The 19,411-nt window shown below is 40.8% G+C and overlaps 1 protein-coding gene across 3 annotated transcripts in view; it reads right to left on the reverse strand.

The window, feature by feature from the left end:
* Positions 1-5,227: 5,227 nt before the first annotated feature.
* Positions 5,228-19,411, reverse strand: part of LOC100399243 (acyl-coenzyme A oxidase-like protein) — a 79,660-nt gene continuing 65,476 nt past the window's right edge. For 2 of the 3 annotated variants that reach the window (XM_078348406.1, XM_078348407.1), the window contains 3 exons: positions 12,560-12,594; positions 12,167-12,250; positions 5,228-8,540 (listed from right to left, as the gene is read on the reverse strand). In XM_078348406.1, the coding sequence (XP_078204532.1) occupies positions 8,405-8,540; positions 12,167-12,250; positions 12,560-12,594 (255 nt within the window). In that variant the 3' untranslated portion in view covers positions 5,228-8,404. Of the gene's footprint in view, positions 8,541-10,964; positions 11,014-12,166; positions 12,251-12,559; positions 12,595-19,411 lie in introns of all 3 variants that reach the window. The other variant, XM_078348408.1, reaches the window with a different exon arrangement.

The raw sequence follows: 19,411 nt of genomic DNA on the forward strand, positions 1-19,411 counted from the left end.
GTAAAAGATGATCAGACTGAGTAGCAAAATGTTATCACATGCTCTTTATTAAAATATCTTTTATTAAAATTAAAAGATATACCATGAAAGGATGACGCATAAGAAAAATGGTATGTCTATATCAATAACAAAGAATGTAGACTTAAAGAAAAGAGAAAAATTATCAGAAATGAAAAGGCATTTAACAAATATGAGAAGCTAAATTTCTCTAGAAAACACAACAATCCAAAATCCGTGTATGCTAAGTAATGAAGTTTAAAAGTACACAAAGGAAAAATAACAAAAATAGAAAACAATAAACAAGATCACAATCATTGTTAGAAATGTTAACATTCTTCTCACAGCCATAGTAAGCAAACAAAAAAATCAGTAAGGATATAAAAAATACAAAAAATCAGTTAGTGTATTGAATATTCCAAAAACATTTTAACCACTTGCTCTACTTTATATTTGTAGAACTTACATCCAACAAGGGCTTATTATGTGCTCTTAAGTACACATGAAATATTTACCAGCATACATCACACATGAAGATAAAACAAGTATCCATTTTCCACAGATTGAAAAAATAGAGGGTGTGTTTTCTGACCAAAGTAGAATTAAGTTAGAAATCAGTAACAAAATAGTATCTGGAAAATGCCTTATTGGAAAATTAAACCACACACTTCTAAATAGCTCATAGGTCAAAGAAGAACTAAAAACAATAGAAAAATATTTGACTTATGAAATTATGATATATGAAATACATAGTATTAAATTTTTATTTTAGAAAGAATGAAATGTTTAAGATCAATAACTTAAGCTTCCACTTTCAGAAGCCAGAAATAGAATCCAAGAAAATAAAAGTGAAAAAGAATAGACAAGGACTTAAATCAGTAACACAGAAAATGAACATAAGTTTAAGAAAAGCTATAAATTTCCCTCTAGACACTGCTTTAAATGTGTTCCAAAGATTCTGGTACATTGTGTCTTCCTTCTCATTGGTTTTGAAGAACAACTTTATAACACTAGGAGAAATGTCTGATGTAGGTGACGGGGCAATGGAGCAGTAAACCACCATGGCACGTGCATACCTATGCAACAATCCTGCAAGATCTGCAGGTGTACTCAGAACTTAAAGTATGGGAAAAAAATCTTTGAGAAAAGCATCCAAGGCAAAGTAGGTTATTTGAAAAGATTAACTAGGCTGAAAAATACCTAGCAAAATTGGCAGAGAAAAAAAAGAAGCCAAAAATTTTTTTCTTTTCCAAATAAAAGAAGTAACATTGACACAGATCTTACAGACATTAATATTATAATAAGGAAAATTATTAATATTTACATTTTACAAATTAGTAAAGAACAAATGCCAAATGTGGGTGAAGGGGAGAAGAAAAGCAAAGCACACTGCCATGTGTGTACCTACGCAACTGTCTTGCATGCTCTGCTCATGTACCCCAAAACCTATAATCCAATAAAAAATTAAAAAAAAAAAGAAATGACAAAAAAAAAAAAGAAATGTCAGCTCAGTAAGATAATTCATTTACTAAAGGATATTCAATTAGTAAAAAAAAAAAAAAAAAAGAACAAATTCCTCAAAAAATACAGGGTAACAAAACTGACAAGAGAAAAAACTGGCAAGAGTAAAGACTCATATTTGTTAAAGAAATTAATAAAGTCATTAAAAACTTTCCAATAAAAAAATTTAAAAACCCATATCCATACCATCTTAGTAAATACTATCAGGCTTTTAAGAAAGAAATAAGAGCAATCTTATGTAAACTCCTTAAGAAAAATAGAGGAGAAGAGACAGCTTTCCTGTTTCTTTTATGAAGACAATACAACACTTTTCTTGGAAGATATCAAAAACTTCCAAGAAAATTTCCAGTAAAAAAATTATAAATCAATATTCCATATGAACATACACACAAAAATCCTTATCAAAAACATTTGTCAATTAACTCTAACTTAAAAAATATATAATGCGGCCAGGCACAGTGGCTCAGGCCTATAATCCCAGCACTTTGGGTGGCCGAGGTGGGCGGATCACCAGAGGTCGGGAGTTCAAGACCAGCCTAACCAACATGGAGAAACCTGTCTCTACTAAAAATACAAAAAATTAGCCGGGCGTGGTGGCACATGCCTGTAATCCCAGCTACTCGGGAGGCTGAGGCAGAAGAATAGCTTGAACCTGGGAGGCGGAGGTTGCAGTGAGCCAAGATCCTGCCATTGCACTCCAGCCTGGGCAACAAGAGTGATATTCCATCTCCAAAAATAAAAATAAAAAATAAATTAGCCAGGCATGGTGGCAGGCGCCTGTAATCCCAGCTATTCAGGAGGCTGAGGCAGGAGAATTGTTTGAACCCTGAAGGCAGAGGTTGCAGTGAGCCAAGATCGCGCCATTGCAATCCGCCTGGGTGACAGGGCAAGACTTAATCTCAAAAAAAAAAAAGAAAAGAAAAGAAAAAAGAAGAATACCGGGCACGGTGGCTGACGCCTGCAATCCCAGCACTTTGGGAGGCCGAGGTGGGCGGATCACCTGAGGTCGGCAGTTCAGACCAGCCTGACCAACATGGTGAAACCGCGTCTCTACTAAAACTACAAAAAATTAGCTGGGCGTGGTGCCTGGCGCATGCCTATAATCCCAGCTACTTGGGAGGCGGAGGCAGGAGAATCGCTTGAACCCAAGAGGTGGAGGTTGCAGAGAGCCAAGATTACCCCATTGCACTCCAGCCTTGGCAACAAGAGCAAAATTCCGTTAAAATATATATATATATGGCACATGACCAAAGATTTTAAAGAATGAAAATTGGCTCAAAATTTGAAAAGCAAGGTAACTCATTTAATAGAACGAAGGAGAAAAATCATATGACCATCTAAATAGAGAAAGAAAAATTGTGTCAAAATTGAACATACATGAACAAAACACTCAGCCAGATAGGAATTAAAGGGAATTTCCTCAGTCTAATAAAGGGCATCAACAACAATAACAAAAACATATGGTTATAAAGAATGAATAAGACCTACACTATTTAATAGTAAAACAGGGTGACTACAGTCAGTAATAACTTAATTGAACATTTTTAAATAACTAAAAGAATGTCATCGGATTGTTTGTAACACAAAGAATAAATGCTTGGGATGGATACTCCATTCTCTGTGATGTGCTTATTTCAAATCGCAAACCTCTCACCTACCCCTTAAATATAACACCTCGTATATACCCACAAGAGTTAAAAATTAAAAGAAACAAGAAAGGCAATAACAATCTGCAGTGAACGTTCATGTTAATGGTGAAATACTGCACGCATTTTCACCTGAAGTCAAGAACAATATAGATGTCCTCTCTCACCTTTGCTACTTGATATTGTGGTGAAGGTTTTGTCCAGTCTAATAAGGCAAAACCAAAACAAAATAAAAATCAAAAAATCATAAATAGTGGAAAAAATAAGTAAAAATCTCTTTACTCGTATGTGATACATTGTATATGTAGAAAATTCTAAATGGCCTACAAAGAAATTACTAATAAGTAAATTTAGCGACAATAAGGGTTAATACAAAATAATGAGTTATAGTTCCATTAAATTTTAACAAACAATTGGGAATTAATTAAAAATCAATGCCTTTTAACTACATTTAGTGGAAAATGTACAAGATTTCTACATTGTAAGTTACTAAACATTACTTAGAAGAGATATATCGGCTTCATTAATCTAAAAGACACAATACTGCCCAAATTGCTTTATAGAATCCATGCAATCACAAATAAATCTAAACAGACTTGCAAAGAATCTAGAATAGCAAGATAATTTTGAGAGAAAAAAAAAATACTTAAGAGGACTCACACCATCTGATTTCTTTTTTTCTCCTTTCTCTTTCTCAATAGTTTTATTAGCTATATTTCACATATCACAGCATTCATACTTTTAAAGTGTACAATTTAGTGGTTTCTAATATATGTAGGGAGTTGTGCAACCATCACCATATAATTTTAGAATATTTTCATCACCCAAAAGAGAAAGTCTATACCTATTAGCAATTACTCCTCATATTCTTCTGATACAGTTTGGATGTCCCCTCCACATCTCATATTGTAATCCCCAATTTGGGAGGTGGGACATGGCTGGAGGTATTTGGGTCAAGGGGGTGGATTCCTCCTGGCAATATGCTGTCCTCACTGGGGTGAGTTCTCACAAGATCTAATTGTTTCAAGTGTGTGGCACCTCCCCTACTCTCTCTTGCTCCTGCACCATGTAACATGCCTGCTCCTACTTCACCTTCTGCCATGAAGAAAAGCTCCCTGAGGCCTACCCAGGAGCAGAGCAGATGCCTGCGCCATGCTTGCATAGCCTGAGAACCATGAGCCAATTAAACCTGTTTTCTTCATTAATTACCCAGCCTCAGGAGTTTCGTTATAGCAATTCAAGACTGGCCTATTACACCTCCTTTACCCTTCAGTCCCTAGCAATTTACTTTCCATCTCTATCAACCTGACTATTCTGGAAATTTTATATCAATAGAGTTATACTGCATGATTTTTGTAACTAGCTTCTTTCACTTAGCAAAATGTTTTCAAGGTTTATCCATGTTATAGCATGTATCAGTACTTCATTCTTTTTTATTGCCAAACAGTATTCCACTATGTGAATGTGCCAGATTTTGTTTACCCATCTGTGAATCCATGGACATCTGGATTGTTTCTACATTTTCATTATTATAAAAAATGTCACTATGAACATTCATGTGCACATATATGTTTTCATTTCTCTGGGGTATATACCTAAGAGTAGAATTGCTGTGTTATATGGTAATTTCATGTTTAATATTTTGGAGAACTGCCAAACTGTTTTCCAAAGGAACTATACCATTTTACATACCCACGAGCGATGTATGGGGTTTCTATTTCACTACATAGTTGTCAACTTGTTATTATCTTTTTCTTTATAGCCATCCTAGTGGATGTGAAGTTTTATCTGATTGTTGTTTCGCTTTTTACTTCCTTGACAAATAATGATTTTTATTTATTTATTTATTTATTTATTATTACATTTTAGGTTTTGGGGTACATGTGCAGAACATGCAAGACAGTTGCATAGTTACACACATGGCAGTGTGTTTTGCTGCCTTCCTCCCCTTCACCCACATTTGGCATTTCTCCTCAAGCTATACCTCCCCAGCTCCCCCCCATCACTGTCCCTCCCCTATTCCCCCCGATAGACCCCAGTGGGTAGTACTCCCTTCCCTGTGTCCATGTGTTCTCATTGTTCATCACCCACCTATGAGTGAGAATATGCAGTATTTCATTTTCTGTTCATGTGTCAGTTTGCTGAGAATGATGTTCTCCAGATTCATCCATGTCCCTACAAAGGACACAAACTCATCATTTTTGATTGCTGCATAATATTCCATGGTGTATATGTGCCACATTTTCCCAATGCAGTCTATCATCGATGGGCATTTGGGTTGGTTTCAGGTCTTTGCTATTGTAAACAGTGCTGCAATGAACATTCATGTGCATGTGTCCTTATAGTAGAATAATTTGTAGTCCTTTGGATATATACCCAGTAATGGGATTGCTGGGTCAAATGGAATTTCTATTTCTAAGGCCTTGAGGAATCGCCACACTGTCTTCCACAATGGTTGAACTAATTTACACTTCCACCAACAGTGTAAAAGTGTTCCTTTTTCTCCACATCCTCTCCAGCATCTGTTGTCTCCAGATTTTTTAATGATCGCCATTCTAACTGGCATGAGATGGTATCTCAATGTAGTTTTGATTTGCATCTCTCTGATGACCAGTGACGATGAGCATTTTTTCATGTTTGTTGGCCTCATGTATGTCTTCCTTTGTAAAGTGTCTGTTCATATCCTTTGTCCATTTTTGAATGGGCTTGTTTGTTTTTTTCTTGTAAATCTGTTTGAGTTCTTTGTAAATTCTGGATATCAGCCCTTTGTCAGATAGGTAAACTGCAAAAAATTTTTCCCATTCTGTTGGTTGCTGATTCACTCTAGTGACTGTTTCTTTGCTGTGCATAAGCTGTGGAGTTTGATTAGGTCCCATTTGTCTATTTTGGCTTTTGTTGCCAATGCTTTTGATGTTTTGGTCATGAAGTCCTTGCCTACTCCTATGTCCTGAATGGTTTTGCCTAGATTTTCTTCTAGGGTTTTTATGGTACCAGGTCTTATGTTTCAGTCTTTAATCCATCTGGAGTTAATTTTAGTGTAAGGTGTCAGGAAGGGGTCCAGTTTCTGCTTTCTGCACATGGCTAGCCAGTTTTCCCAACACCATTTATTAAACAGGGAGTCCTTTCCCCATTGCTTGTTTTTGTTAGGTTTATCAAAGATTTTATGGTTGTAGATATGTTGTGTTGCCTCCGATGCCTCTGTTCTGTTCCACTGGTCTACATCTCTGTTTTGGTACCAGGATCGTGCTGTTTTGATAACTGCAGCCTTGTAGTATAGTTTGAAGTCTGGTAGTGTGATGCCTCCCACTGTGTTCTTTTTGCTTAGAATTGACTTGGCTATGCGGGCTCTTTTTTGGTTCCATATGAAGTTCTAGGTGGTTTTTTCCAGTTCTGTGAAGAAAGTCAATGGTAGCTTGATGGGGATAGTGTTGAATCTGTAAATTACTTTGGGTAGTATAGCCATTTTCATGATATTGATTCTTCCTAACCATGAACATGGAATGTTTCTCCATCTGTTTGTGTCCTCTCTTATTTCATTAAGCAGTGGTTTGTAGATTTCCTTGAAGAGGTTCCTTACATTTCTTGTAAGTTGTATTCCTAGGTATTTTATTCTCTTTGTAGTAATTGTGAATGGTGGTTTGTTCTTGATTTGGCTCTCTTTAAGTCTGTTATTGGTGTATAGGAATGCTTGATTTTTAGTACTTTTTCATGTGCTTATTGGTTATTTGTACATCTTCTCTGGAGAAATACCTTTGGATCTTATCTTTGTCCATTTTCCAATTGAATTATTTGCCATTTTATTGTTGAACTGCAAGAATTCATATATGTTCTAGATGCAAGTCCAGATGTATATACCAGATATATAATTCAGAATATTTTCACCTACTCTATGGATTATCTTTCATTTTCTTGATGGTGACTTTTGAAGCACAAAAAATATTTTACTTCCTATGAAGTCCAAGGCATATACTATTTTTCTTTTGTAATTGTGCTTTTGGTATTCTTTCTAATAAACCACTGCCTAACCTACAGTTGCAAAGATTTGCTCCTGTTTTCCTCTAAGAGGTTTATTGTCTTGTGTCTTAAATTTAGGCCCGTGCTCCATTTTAACTGTTGCATACGGGTCCAACTTCATTTTTTGCATATCAATATCCAGTTGCGCTAGCACCATTTATTGAAAAGACCATTCTTTCATTGAATTGTCTTAGCATCTTTGTAAAAAATAAATTGGCCACAAATTTAGGGATTTATTTCTGTGCTCTTGATTTAAATTTATTGACCTACATATCTATTCAATTCCAGTGCCACACTGTCTAGATTACTGCAGTTTTGTATTAAGTTATTGAATTGAGAAATCTGAGTCTTCCAACTTGGTTACTCCTTCTCAAGATTGTTGTTTATATTTCCACAAATTTTAGGATCAGCTTGTCAGTTTCTAAAAAGACAGGCTTCTGGGATTTTGATAGAGATTGCGTTGTATCTGTAGATTAATTTGGGGAGTATTGTCACCTTGACAACATTACATCTTCTGATCCATGAACATATATATTCCATATATTCACATCTTCTTTAACTTCTCCGTTAAAAGTACCCTTAAGTATTTTATTCTTTTTGATGCTATTATAAATTGAGTTATTTTCTTAATTTCATTTCTGGATTGTTCATTGCTAGCCTATAGAAATACAATTGATTTTTATTTATTGATTTATCTTGCTGAAAATGTTATTTCTAATAAATTTTTGGTAGATTCTGTAAGATTTTCTATATATGAAGGCACATTATCTGCAAAAAGGGATAGCTTACTTCTTCCTCTCCAATTTACGTGACTTTTATTATTTTCCTTGCCTACTTGTCTTGGCTAGAACCTCAACATGATGTTGAATAGACATGGAAAAAGTAGACATTCTTGTTTTGTTCCTAATTTTAGGTAGAAAGCATTCAATCTTTCAACATTACATATGATGTTAACTTAGTAACTGAGACAGTTACTAAGTGATTAATGTGTGGGTAATCTAGACAAGAGGAGGATTCCATTAAGGATGGGATGGAGCAGGATGGCTTCAGATTTTATCACATTACTCAGGATGGTACACAATTTAAAACTCATAAGTTGTTTCTGAAATTTTCCACTTAATATTTTCAAAACAAGATTGAATGCAGGTAACTGAAACCACAGAAAGCAAAGCATGGGATAAAGGATAAAGAGAAATTGCTGTATTTCACAGTACGTATCATCTATTTTATTTCTTTGGCAAGCAATCAGGTACACTTTTGTATCTTCTCTTGTAAAGTTGCTTTTTGATTTGTTTGGTGCCTTTTCTCAAATGGTGTCTCTCATTCAGAGCTCTGCCCAGGTCAACAGAGATTCCTAAAATGCTAGAAAGAACATGGTTTTCATTAAGTGGCTATGTGGCCTTGGACAACCCCCAACGTCTCTGAGCATTAGTGCCCTTATCTCTAAAACAAAATTAGTAACACCCATTTTAGGGGCTATGACAGTTAAATGAGGAAGCAATTAAGCAGTATGTCATCTAAAGCATTGCACACTGATGTCTCCTCCACATCAAGACTAGTTATAAGGTCAGGATTAACTGTTGGCAACTGGCAGAATCACTGCGTTTTTCTTCTACCTTTGCTTTCTGGTATACAAAAGAGATGTAACAAGTACAAAGGATGAAACAACAGAATTCTCCTCCATATGAGCAGTTTGTCTCCAACACCTAATGTTTCCTTTCTTCCTACCTACACTCATCGCAGAAAACATGCGATTTAAAAGAAGATTCTTAAAGGTTTCCTTTCAAGCAAGATAAGTCCCTTGTGGTAGATCATTTCTCTCAATTGGGAGAGTTTCTTAAAGCACAGGTAGGTAGTTTCCTCCCAGGGGACATCTGCTGGCCATTTAGGTGGGACACATTCCACAGAAGGTGGGGGTGAGGTGCCAGGCTGAGCAGAGCAGTAATCTCTGCTCCTTGACTCTATGCCAGAGGACAGGGACCACTGTCCCCTTCTCGTTCTCAAGGGAGGAAATAGAAACTGGTCCCTCTGGCCACCTCTCCCTGGGGTTGAACAAGAGCTTTCCAGATCTCTGCCAGATGGTGGGTCTCAGTGGCCTCTGCCACATCATCCCCGCACCTGAAGTCTCCTTAATGCTCTCAGTCATTACTTAAACTAAAAATCTTCCGTGGGCATGGCCTGCCATTCCAGCCCTGACACTCTGCAAACACCACTTTATCCTCCTGCTGGTGGCCAGCAAACAAGCACCCTCCCTAGAGACTGGGGCTGAATCAAGACTCTGAGCCCTAGGAAACCATCCCAGCACCCTGGCTGGTGTTGGTGACACACTTTGGGGAACAAGTCTTTTGCTGAAAGTCAGAGGCCTGAGTTCGAATCCCCAAGTGCACCTGGTATGGAACCTCCACATCCTGCCTTCTTCATGGAGATGCGCCAGGTTCTGCCTAGATGATCACAAAGAGCTACAGGCAGAAGATGTCGGGAATTTGTACCAACAATGCTATCCTCTACCCACTGTGTGCCTGCAAATTTCTTCTTTCCCCTCTCTTCTTCCCCCCAGAAGTTGCTGCCAGCATATACTGCAGAGTGTGAAGGGCAGAGCACACCCTCCCCATGCCTGCAAACCAAACAAGAAAGGGCCTCGGGCTGGCTCTAGTGGGTGAGAGTGAGTCCTACTATGCATTTGTGTCTCTGGATCCTTGCACAGACAACAGTAAGTGGATTCTGGGGCATCTACCATTTTTGAAGAACTACCCTTATCTCTCACCCACCAGTATGACTAACTGAAAGCTGATTTAATTTCTATGTTTAAACAAGCAAACAAATAGAACAAAAATTCTCAGGGAATATTGAGAGTATTTTATCAACACAAAAACCAACATGCATGTGAGCCTTTTAAGCACTGATTTGATTCAGCCTAGGCCAACTGAGCTCATGATACCTGCCAGGCCCTGAAGATAGAAAGAGGAATAAATACTGTCCTTTCCATCAGGAGCTCTCAGTCAAGGCAGTTTCTCTACCCAGGCACTCTTCCCATTTTGGGCCAGATTACTCTTTGTTGTGAGTAGCTAAACCAGGCACTTTAGGGTGGTTAACAGCATCCCTGGCCTCTCCACCATAGCTGCCAGTCAGTAGTAACCTCCCCAAGTCTGGACAACCAAAATGTCACCTAATGTCTCTGGAGGGCAAAAATCACCATGGTTTAGAACCATAGGTCTAGGAGGAGGATATTAAGTAAATAGCCACAAGATGGACCACCCTGACTGAGGCCTGGCACTCAAGACCCAGCACATGCCGGCTCTAGAGGGTATGCAGACAAAGGAGCTTGTTCTCTAGAGGAGAAACCCATGGCTGCTGACGTGAGTGTATACATGTGGCTCTCTTTCTACTCCAAGCATCCACATACCATCTTCACCCACCATGGGCTCTAATGACAGTGGAGATTGCCTTATACAACAGAGTACAGCTCTTGGACAAGCAGTTACATCTGCCTCATGAAAGACCAGAGATAGAACTGGAAACATACAAGCAATTGATGGGGCACCTCAGCATTTGAGAAAACAGCACCTTGACATTTGAGAAAACAGCAGAAGCAGGAAGGTCACTCTCACCTTCCCCTTCCCATCTTCCCCTGATACAAGCCATAAAACTCATTTGAGAGGTAGCCTCCATATACCCAGAGAAATACTTATCTCTGAAGACACAGGACCACAGAGAAGAATCTGAACAAACAGGCTAAATTTGTTAAGTCCTCAATCTTCCGCCCAGTTTATCACCATTAGATCATACCTGCTTTGTCCAATTATCCATCTCCACAACTGTCCACTTCTCCATCAAACTAACATTAAAAACATACAGGTTCCTCTGTTACTTTGGGTCTTTAGTTCCTTGTGAGAGCTCCTATGTTATGTAAAACTTGTATTAAATAAATCTGCATGCTTTCTTTAGTTAATCTGACTTTTCTATGGGGACTCAGCCATGTACCCAGCAACGGGCCAGGAAAATATATTTCTTTCCCTTCCATGACCTTGAGCCTCTCTGGAGCAGTTTCTTTCACAAGTCTCCAGATATGTCCCACATAAGCACGTTTCTTCCCACAGTCTCATTCCAAGGGCTGAGAACTCTCCTGCCCTCTTCCTGCTGTAATCTACATGGCTCCCCTGCAGTTTTCTAGATCTCAGGGATTGCCTACAATTGCCCAATTCGCATGTATATTGAAACCATGCATACTCTTGTTATGAGCATTTTTAGGAGGAAAACTTGCTTTGAAATTAGGTGATTCTGGGTTGTTTGTGGGCAGCTGAGCAGACATCCCCAAGCCCAAAGCCTATGACCAGAGAGTGGCACTTTGGGAGGCTGTGAGCACAGTTTTTGTAAGGACAGGAAGGACCCTGCTTATCACCCCTCTGCTAGGGCTGGATCTTACTTTAACATCTCAATGCATTTTGATGCATGCAAAGGGGAAAAGGTTGATACCAACACAAAAAACAAACATTTTTCATCAGTGTGATACAGTTGAGACCAAGGTAGAAATCATGAAGCAAGACAAAAATGGGGATTTTTGCCACTGTCAGACATCCTAAGACACACAGAGAGAGGCCCAGCATGGAGTGGGTGGCTAGGGCTTCACAGACAAACTCTTGCTGGGTTTCTCTCTGCTGGGACTCATCTCTCATGCAGGGTGTTCCTGTTTTCGGGGACACGCTAAGAGTGTCTCACTCTTTTTTTTTTTATATATTTTTTTATTTTTAATTTTTTATTGGATTATAGGTTTTGGGGTACATGAGAAGAGCATGCAAGACAGTTGCGTAGGTACACACATGGCAGTGTGCTTTGCTTTTCTTCTCCCCTTCACCCACATTTGGCATTTCTCCCCAGGCTATCCCTCCCCACCTCCCCCTCCCACTGGCCCTCCCCTTTTCCCCCCAATAGACCCCAGTGTTTAGTACTCCCCTTTCTGTGTCCATGTGTTCTCATTTTTCATCACCCACCTATGAGTGAGAATATCCGGTGTTTCATTTTCTGTTCTTGTGTCAGTTTGCTGAGGATGATGTTCTCCAGATTCATCCATGTCTCTACAAACGACACGAACTCATCATTTCTAGTGAGAACATTACCCAGATAGTGCTTCTGTGTCATGACCTAGAATATCCCTTTAAAAAAAAAAAGAAATGTGCTATCGACCACCAAGTTCTCACAAGACCTCATTCCTCTAAATAGCAATGTGCTGTTGCCAATCAAGCAACAGAACAATTCCATCTGTGACACTGACATCACAGGGAAGCAGCCACCAAAAAAAAGCTCAAAACCTGAGACTTCAGCAAACCAAGAGCTACAAACTGGTAAGGATAATTCTTAAAAGAAACAAAAAGGTAAACATTTACCGGTGGCTATAGCGAATGGCTATCGTCAACCCAAGCTGTAATTAAAAAGAGAGAAAAACAAATTAAGTAATATCAAGAATATGCAGAATTCACAAGAAAATAAACTTAACACAATTATCTTTTAAAGAATTCCTAAAATTTCCTACAGTTAATGCTTCAAAATTAACATATGTTAATGACATATTTAGTTTCAACTTAGTTCCTAAAGAAAATTTGTATTTTTTTTTTGAGACGGAGTTTCGCTCTTGTTACCCAGGCTGGAGTGCAATGGCGCGATCTCGGCTCACCGCAACCTCTGCCTCCTGGGTTCAGGCAATTCTCCTGCCTCAGCCTGCTGAGTAGCTGGGATTACAGGCACACGCCACCGTGCCAAGCTAATTTTTTGTATTTTTAGTAGAGACAGGGTTTCACCATGTTGACCAGGATGGTCTCGATCTCTTGACCTCGTGATCCACCCACCTCGGCTTCCCAAAGTGCTGGGATTACAGGCTTGAGCCACTGCACCCAGCTGAAAATTTGTATTTTTATAGAGACTTAAAGAGGCATAAAATATTTACTTGTGGATTAGACAGGAGGTGTCTCTCAATAGAAATGCCTTCCAAAATATAGGTCTTCTTGCTCCAAGACACAGTCACAAAAAGATGGAATTGGAGCATGTGGCGATTCCAAGGGTGGCATTAGGGGAACACAGCCACACATGGCAGGGTCCTGGGAGCTGGTTCCTTCTCTATCTCCTACCTTAGAAGCACTAAGTGAAGCCCAGGCCACCTCAACCAGAGTCTCCCTATGGGATCATTACAGCCTTCACACTGATCCTGTAAGCTCAAGGCCAGCAAGCCTCAGCTCTGAGGTCAGCAAATAAATTGAGCCTGAAATTCACATGTGACATCAAGATATGGTGCACTCAGCTGTTGGGCACAGCAACAAGTGGAAGTTGAGGTGAGCTGTGATTTCCTCTTTACTCTGCAGGGGGGATGCAGAAACCTCTCAAGCATAAGTGGGGGTCAAATCACATGACATGGGCCCTGCATAGTTCACAGAAAGGATAGTAAGAGTCAGGCCAGCCAGTCAAGTTCAGTTGCATCAGCAAGTTATTGAAACTGTTGGAGCCTCCATTTTCCCAATTGTAAAATGGGCAGAATAATTACTTTCTCACAGAATTAATGTAAGGATGAAACAATTTTTGTATATTTGTGTGTTTGTATTTTGGTGTGTGTATGTGTATGACTACTGTGTGACAGATAGGAAAAACTCTGTAAATAATAACTACCACTAGTAACACTATATTCAGGCAATATTCCATTTATCAAAATGTTAGTACATTCCAGATTTAATTTTTCAATTAGTTTTGGAAACTTTGAAAATATTTTGTTATGCAACAAGCGATGAATGGTCAAACATGCCTGTGTAAGTCTCATTAGCCCACTCATACCTACAGCAAGACTAGTTTAAGAAGCTCACAATAGTTAAGAACTTAAGCATCATCCGAATGTCATTTCTGTAGCTGAAGTCTAAGTTCCACCTTAAAATCCCCAAACATCATTTATGGTTCCCTTGATGCTGATCTGAAGAGGATCGGGTGGGGATATCACATTCATGGTGCTGTCCCAGGTGGTGCAGGGTGACAAGAGGGTCCCCTGGCAGTGAAAGGTGAATGGGGAGGGAGAGCTAAGAGAAGAGAAATGGTTGAAATAAGAAAGTCCAACACCCCTGTCCAGCTTGACATCCTGCAGAACCCCCAGATACTGTTTGAATAGCTGGGCTCCAGAAAAATTCAGCCATGCGTATCACTGCAGGCATCCAAAGTACGAGACCAACAAGGACGAGCCATCAGCAGAGGCTCATGTTTGCAAAAAGAACAGCTACAAGTGAAGGCATGAAATATATGAAATCAGGGCGATTCACCTGAATTTTTCAATTCCCTCTCTCAACTAGGAGTAACTTTTCTTTGAAACTTAAGCAAACAGAAGAGGAAGATGCCTCAGAGACAATCAAGAATTTGAAGAACAAGGAAGAAATTACTTTGGGAAAGAAATAAAAGCAGAAACTGTAGCCAGAAGGTCAGGATGAGCAATTGACAGATTTTACATGCCGGATAACTTTCCGTTTCCTGGGATTAAAACGTTCTGGCTTACAGTGAGGCTAATTATAAGATAATTTTACTGACTGAATATTTTGATAAGCTTTGGAGTAGAGTTTAATTGGTGGCTTCTCCACAGTTGAAAGATAAGCCCTTGCTGGCGTAGGAAGAAGAAATGGGGTGGGAAGGACAAGAAGAAAAAAACACACAGAAAAAGTTGCTCATGACAGCTGTGCTGGTTAAAGGGGCTGCAAGATGAATCTTTCACAAAGATGAATTTCAATGAAGCGTTTTTATGAGTCTTTTCCTGGCTTCTGAATAGAATGTTTTATTGTTGTTCTTAAAAGGACAGCTTGTGTAGGAAGAAAGTGTGAATCAAAGAAACTCCAGTGGACAGGAATGGCTCAAACCAAATGACAGAGCAGCCAGGGCTCCCGGCCGGCCTCTGCATGAACAGGCCCTGCAAGGGCACGGGACAACTGGGGAAGGGGAAAAACCCCCATGCTACATGGGAACCCAGTTCCAGGATGGATGGGAACAGGGTATTTCACAGACATTTTGGAAACATAACTGAAATATCACGTAGAATGCACTGGGTCCAATGAGGAAGGCCTGAAGAGGCTGGAACAGTGTAGAAAAGTTCTTGTGGGTCTTCCCTTGAAACCCCAGGTTGCAACAGACCAATGAGGCAAATGAACCGTGTAAGAAGCTTCCATATGCCTGCTCTTCCTCATTCCTACAGAGAAAGCAGGGGAGGTAGGAGAATCTCTAGGCTTTTTGTGCCATAGCAAATGTCAGGTAAAGGCAACTGTGCGATCTCCTGAGAGATGAGATGCTTTTCCTCCTCTACCTTAGGAACCTCCACCATCTGGTCAGTCCCCTCTAAGGCCCCTCACCTGCTCTCACGTATCTGCAACTCAAAAACTCTTTAAGCCTCACCACTGCCTCTGTGTGTGCAAACACTTGCACCCACACATGAACATTCACACGTGTGCACACATGCAGGCACATACACGTATACTTGTCCACATTCAGACATGCACATGCACACATGCAGTCTTTTAGTGCTTGTGTGCATGTATATTCACATGTGCATACATGTATGCATATGCACACACACGTGTGTATCACAACATATGCACACATGCACACTCATACATATGGCTCATCCATGCGCATGGATACACTTTGGCATTCAGAGAGGCTCATGGAGCCCCTCAGACAAAAGGAGGCCTCAGACAATTGACCCCTTTGTTGTTTATCTCAGCAGGGACCCAGAAGAGAAGAGGGGGAGGCCCATGGGTTGGCCCCTGACCCTGGCCCAGCGGGGCTGAGGTCCTGGGACATGGAGGTCAGTGAAATTTTGTGCTGTCCTCCCTGGGGAATGTCCCCCCAGGGCATACTGTAAGTAATGCCAGAACACACTTAACAAACTCCATTCTGAGTACTTCACTTTAGATTTACACAATTTGTTAGTATCAAAATTAAATCACATTTTAATGGCAAGGAAAGAGTAATTCAACATTTCAAAACTTCTCCTGCTGCTTCAGCCTGAAAATGCTCCTTTTTTGGAACAGCTGACTGAGGCAGCTGTTTTGCACCAAGTCAGAGGGGTTTCCATATGACCCAGGGAGCTCAGACAACAGGCAGACCTTCCTGCATTAAAGGGTAATCTGAGAATAATTTGCCATAAAACACCCAGAAGTACACCAGCTGTAGCCAGATATGCCCTATAAAGCACCACGTGGACTTCACGGGTCTTGTAAAATAATAATGATTTTTAAAAACACATTTTTAAAAACACACTGTAATCTTTTTAAAAGAAAGGAATGGTTTATTCCATCTTAGAAGGCAGCAGAGAGATTCCCTTACATGTTCACGATTGCTACTAAGCACCACTTCCCAAATGCCCACTTGACCAAAGGTCCCCGTGTCCCTACGTCACTGGGAATCTGATCTTTTGCAGGTACCCTGGGCCTCCTGTTGAAGATGTGCTCTCTCACACAGGGCTGCCAGGAGCAGGTAAAGAGGAGAGACCAGGAAGCACCAGCCCCAGTCTCCCAGGTCCAAGTCCAAGTCCAGAACTTTCTAGGCCAGGTACAGCGGCACACCCCAGGGCCCCTGTCCCATGCTGGAGGGGCCATGACCTAGGAGCCAGGTCTTTTCACAGAAGCAGCCAGCAACCCACCAGCACCCTGATCCCAATTCTTCAAGGAAAGCTGGAAAATTGAGTTTTTATTATGAAAATTTCTATGTTTTGAACTAATTTGGATGTTTTTCAAATATGACTCAAGCCAAGCAAAACAGTCAACAGGATTTGACCTGCCTGCAACCTGCCTTGAACCCTGCCTGCTGCCAACCCTCTATGTGGGTCTGCAGATCTGAATCTATGTGTAGGCGACAGATCTGAGTCTATGCATAGGTGACAAGTCTGGAAAGAGCCTGCCTACTTCTTCTAAGGCTTTCCTCCCTTTCCCAAACTTGTGGAAAGCTTTTTCTTTATTTTTCCTTTTTTCATGTCAAAGGCCTAGAGAATTTTACATCACAAAATAAACACTACAAGAAATTGGTATTTGTTTCTCTTCTGTATAGTTTTACTGTTCCTATCCCCTTTTCACAGAAAATATGGAAAAAGGAACATGAAGGGAAGAAGAGGCATGACAAGGACAGAATACCATGCAAACAGGGCCACAGTGCACACAGAATACCACTCAAACAGGGCCACAGAGTGCACAGAAACCACTCAAACAGGGCCATGGCACCCACAGACTACCACTCAAACAGGGCCACAGACTACCACTCAAACAGGGCCACAGGATCCACAGAAAACACTCAAACAGGGCCACAGTGCACACAGAATACCACTCAAACAGGGCCACAGAATGCACAGAAATCACTCAAACAGGGCCATAGCGCCCACAGACTACCACTCAAACATAGCCATGGCATATATAGAATACCACTCAGACAGTGGCAAGGCACACACAGAATAGCACTCAAACAGGGCAAAAGCACCCACAGAATGCCACTCAAACATGCACAGAATACCAAACAGGGCCATGGCACCCACAGAACATCATTCAAACAGGGTCAAGGCACGCACAGAATACCACTGAAACAGGGCCATAGCACCCACGGAACACCACTCAAACAGGGCCATGGCACCCACAGAACACCACTCAAACGGGGCCATGGCACCCACAGAACACCACTCAAACAGGGCCATGGCACCCACAGAACACCACTCAAACGGGGCCATGGCACCCACAGAACACCACTCAAACGGGGCCATGGCACCCACAGAACACCACTCAAACAGGGCCATGGCACACACAGAATGCCACTCAAACAGGGCCATGGCACCCACAGAATGTCACACAAACAGGGCCATGGCATGAAAAGAATACCACCCAAATGGGGCCACAGCACACACAAAATACCACTCAAACAGAGCCACAGAACCCACAGAATGCCACACAAACAGGGCTGCCATAAGCACACAATACCATTCAAACTAGACCATAGCAAGCACAGAATACAACTCAAAGAGAGCCATGAGATGCTGGCAGCAAGGATGTGAGGACTGGAAGAAAGTGATCCACAGGACAGATTTCTGTAACCCCTTCCCAAGTCTCCTTCTAGCACTTTCTCTCATAACAAGCAAGACTAGCACATCATCTCCACAGCCCCTCCAGAACTGGTTGTCCCCAGGCATCACCCCATCTTACTGATTCCATGGGGCTGACTCTCAAACCCCATCATACCCACTACAGCTCACTGGGTCACCACCACGGATGTCTTCCTAGGACTTTCTTGGGCATTTGCTGTTTCTGCTGGTAAGCTAATGGTGCTTAGAGATGCTGGTGGAAGTAACAGTAAACTTTGTGGCCAAACCCCTGACCTTTCCAGTCTGCTTCTTCATTGTGAAATGAGGATAGTTACCTACTCCATAAGCTTGTTTTAGGGAGATTAACTTTGACCTCAAAAATGAGGACCAGCAGTATCAGTCTCCCCTAGGAACTTCTGAGAAATGCAAATTTTCAGGCCCAAACCCAGACCTACTGAGTCACAAACTTGGGCATTTTAGCCGGTCCTACAAGAGTCAAGTTTGAGAAGCACTGAATGAGATGCTGTACAGAAAGAACCGAGCAACCTGCTGTGGCACTGACAAAACTTTTATTGGCTGCCAGATAATGATGACACAGCCCACAAAAGGCATAAAATGCCTTTTGCATTTTATGTCCTCTCGATCATTTCAATGTTCTGTACTCAACTTCAGGCATCATCATGATCACTACGAGTTCAGGCCCACTGGCACGTCTGGAGGAGATGAGGCCTCCTGGTGCTCATGGGAGACCAGCAGGGAGAGGTGTCTGCACTTTGCTGAGATGCACAGTACTGTTGACAAGCAAGGACGGAGCCAGCTTCCTCAGGGCCAAGGGTGAGCCGTGGTCCCTCACCAGGCTGCAGCACCCTCACCTTTCTGTGTTTCTTTCTGTCATCCCACCAAAAGAGGAATAACACAACAAGACAGGGAAGAGGAGAAAAAGCAGCAACGTATTTTCACTATGGAGTTTACTTTATGATGTTACTCTTCCTTGATCCCATGATATTAAATTTTTAAAAACCTAAGAAATTAAAGAAAAAGTCACACTTCAGTTTAAAAAAAGTGGTAAATATAATATGTAGGCTCTTTCCAGATTTGCTGGAAATCCAGTAATTCATATCTGAAATTTTCGAAAGCTGATATAAAAGACAAGTTGTTAAATCAA

Source organism: Callithrix jacchus, chromosome 14, assembly GCF_049354715.1.
Source record: "Callithrix jacchus isolate 240 chromosome 14, calJac240_pri, whole genome shotgun sequence".
Classification (NCBI taxonomy): Eukaryota; Metazoa; Chordata; class Mammalia; order Primates; family Cebidae; genus Callithrix; species Callithrix jacchus.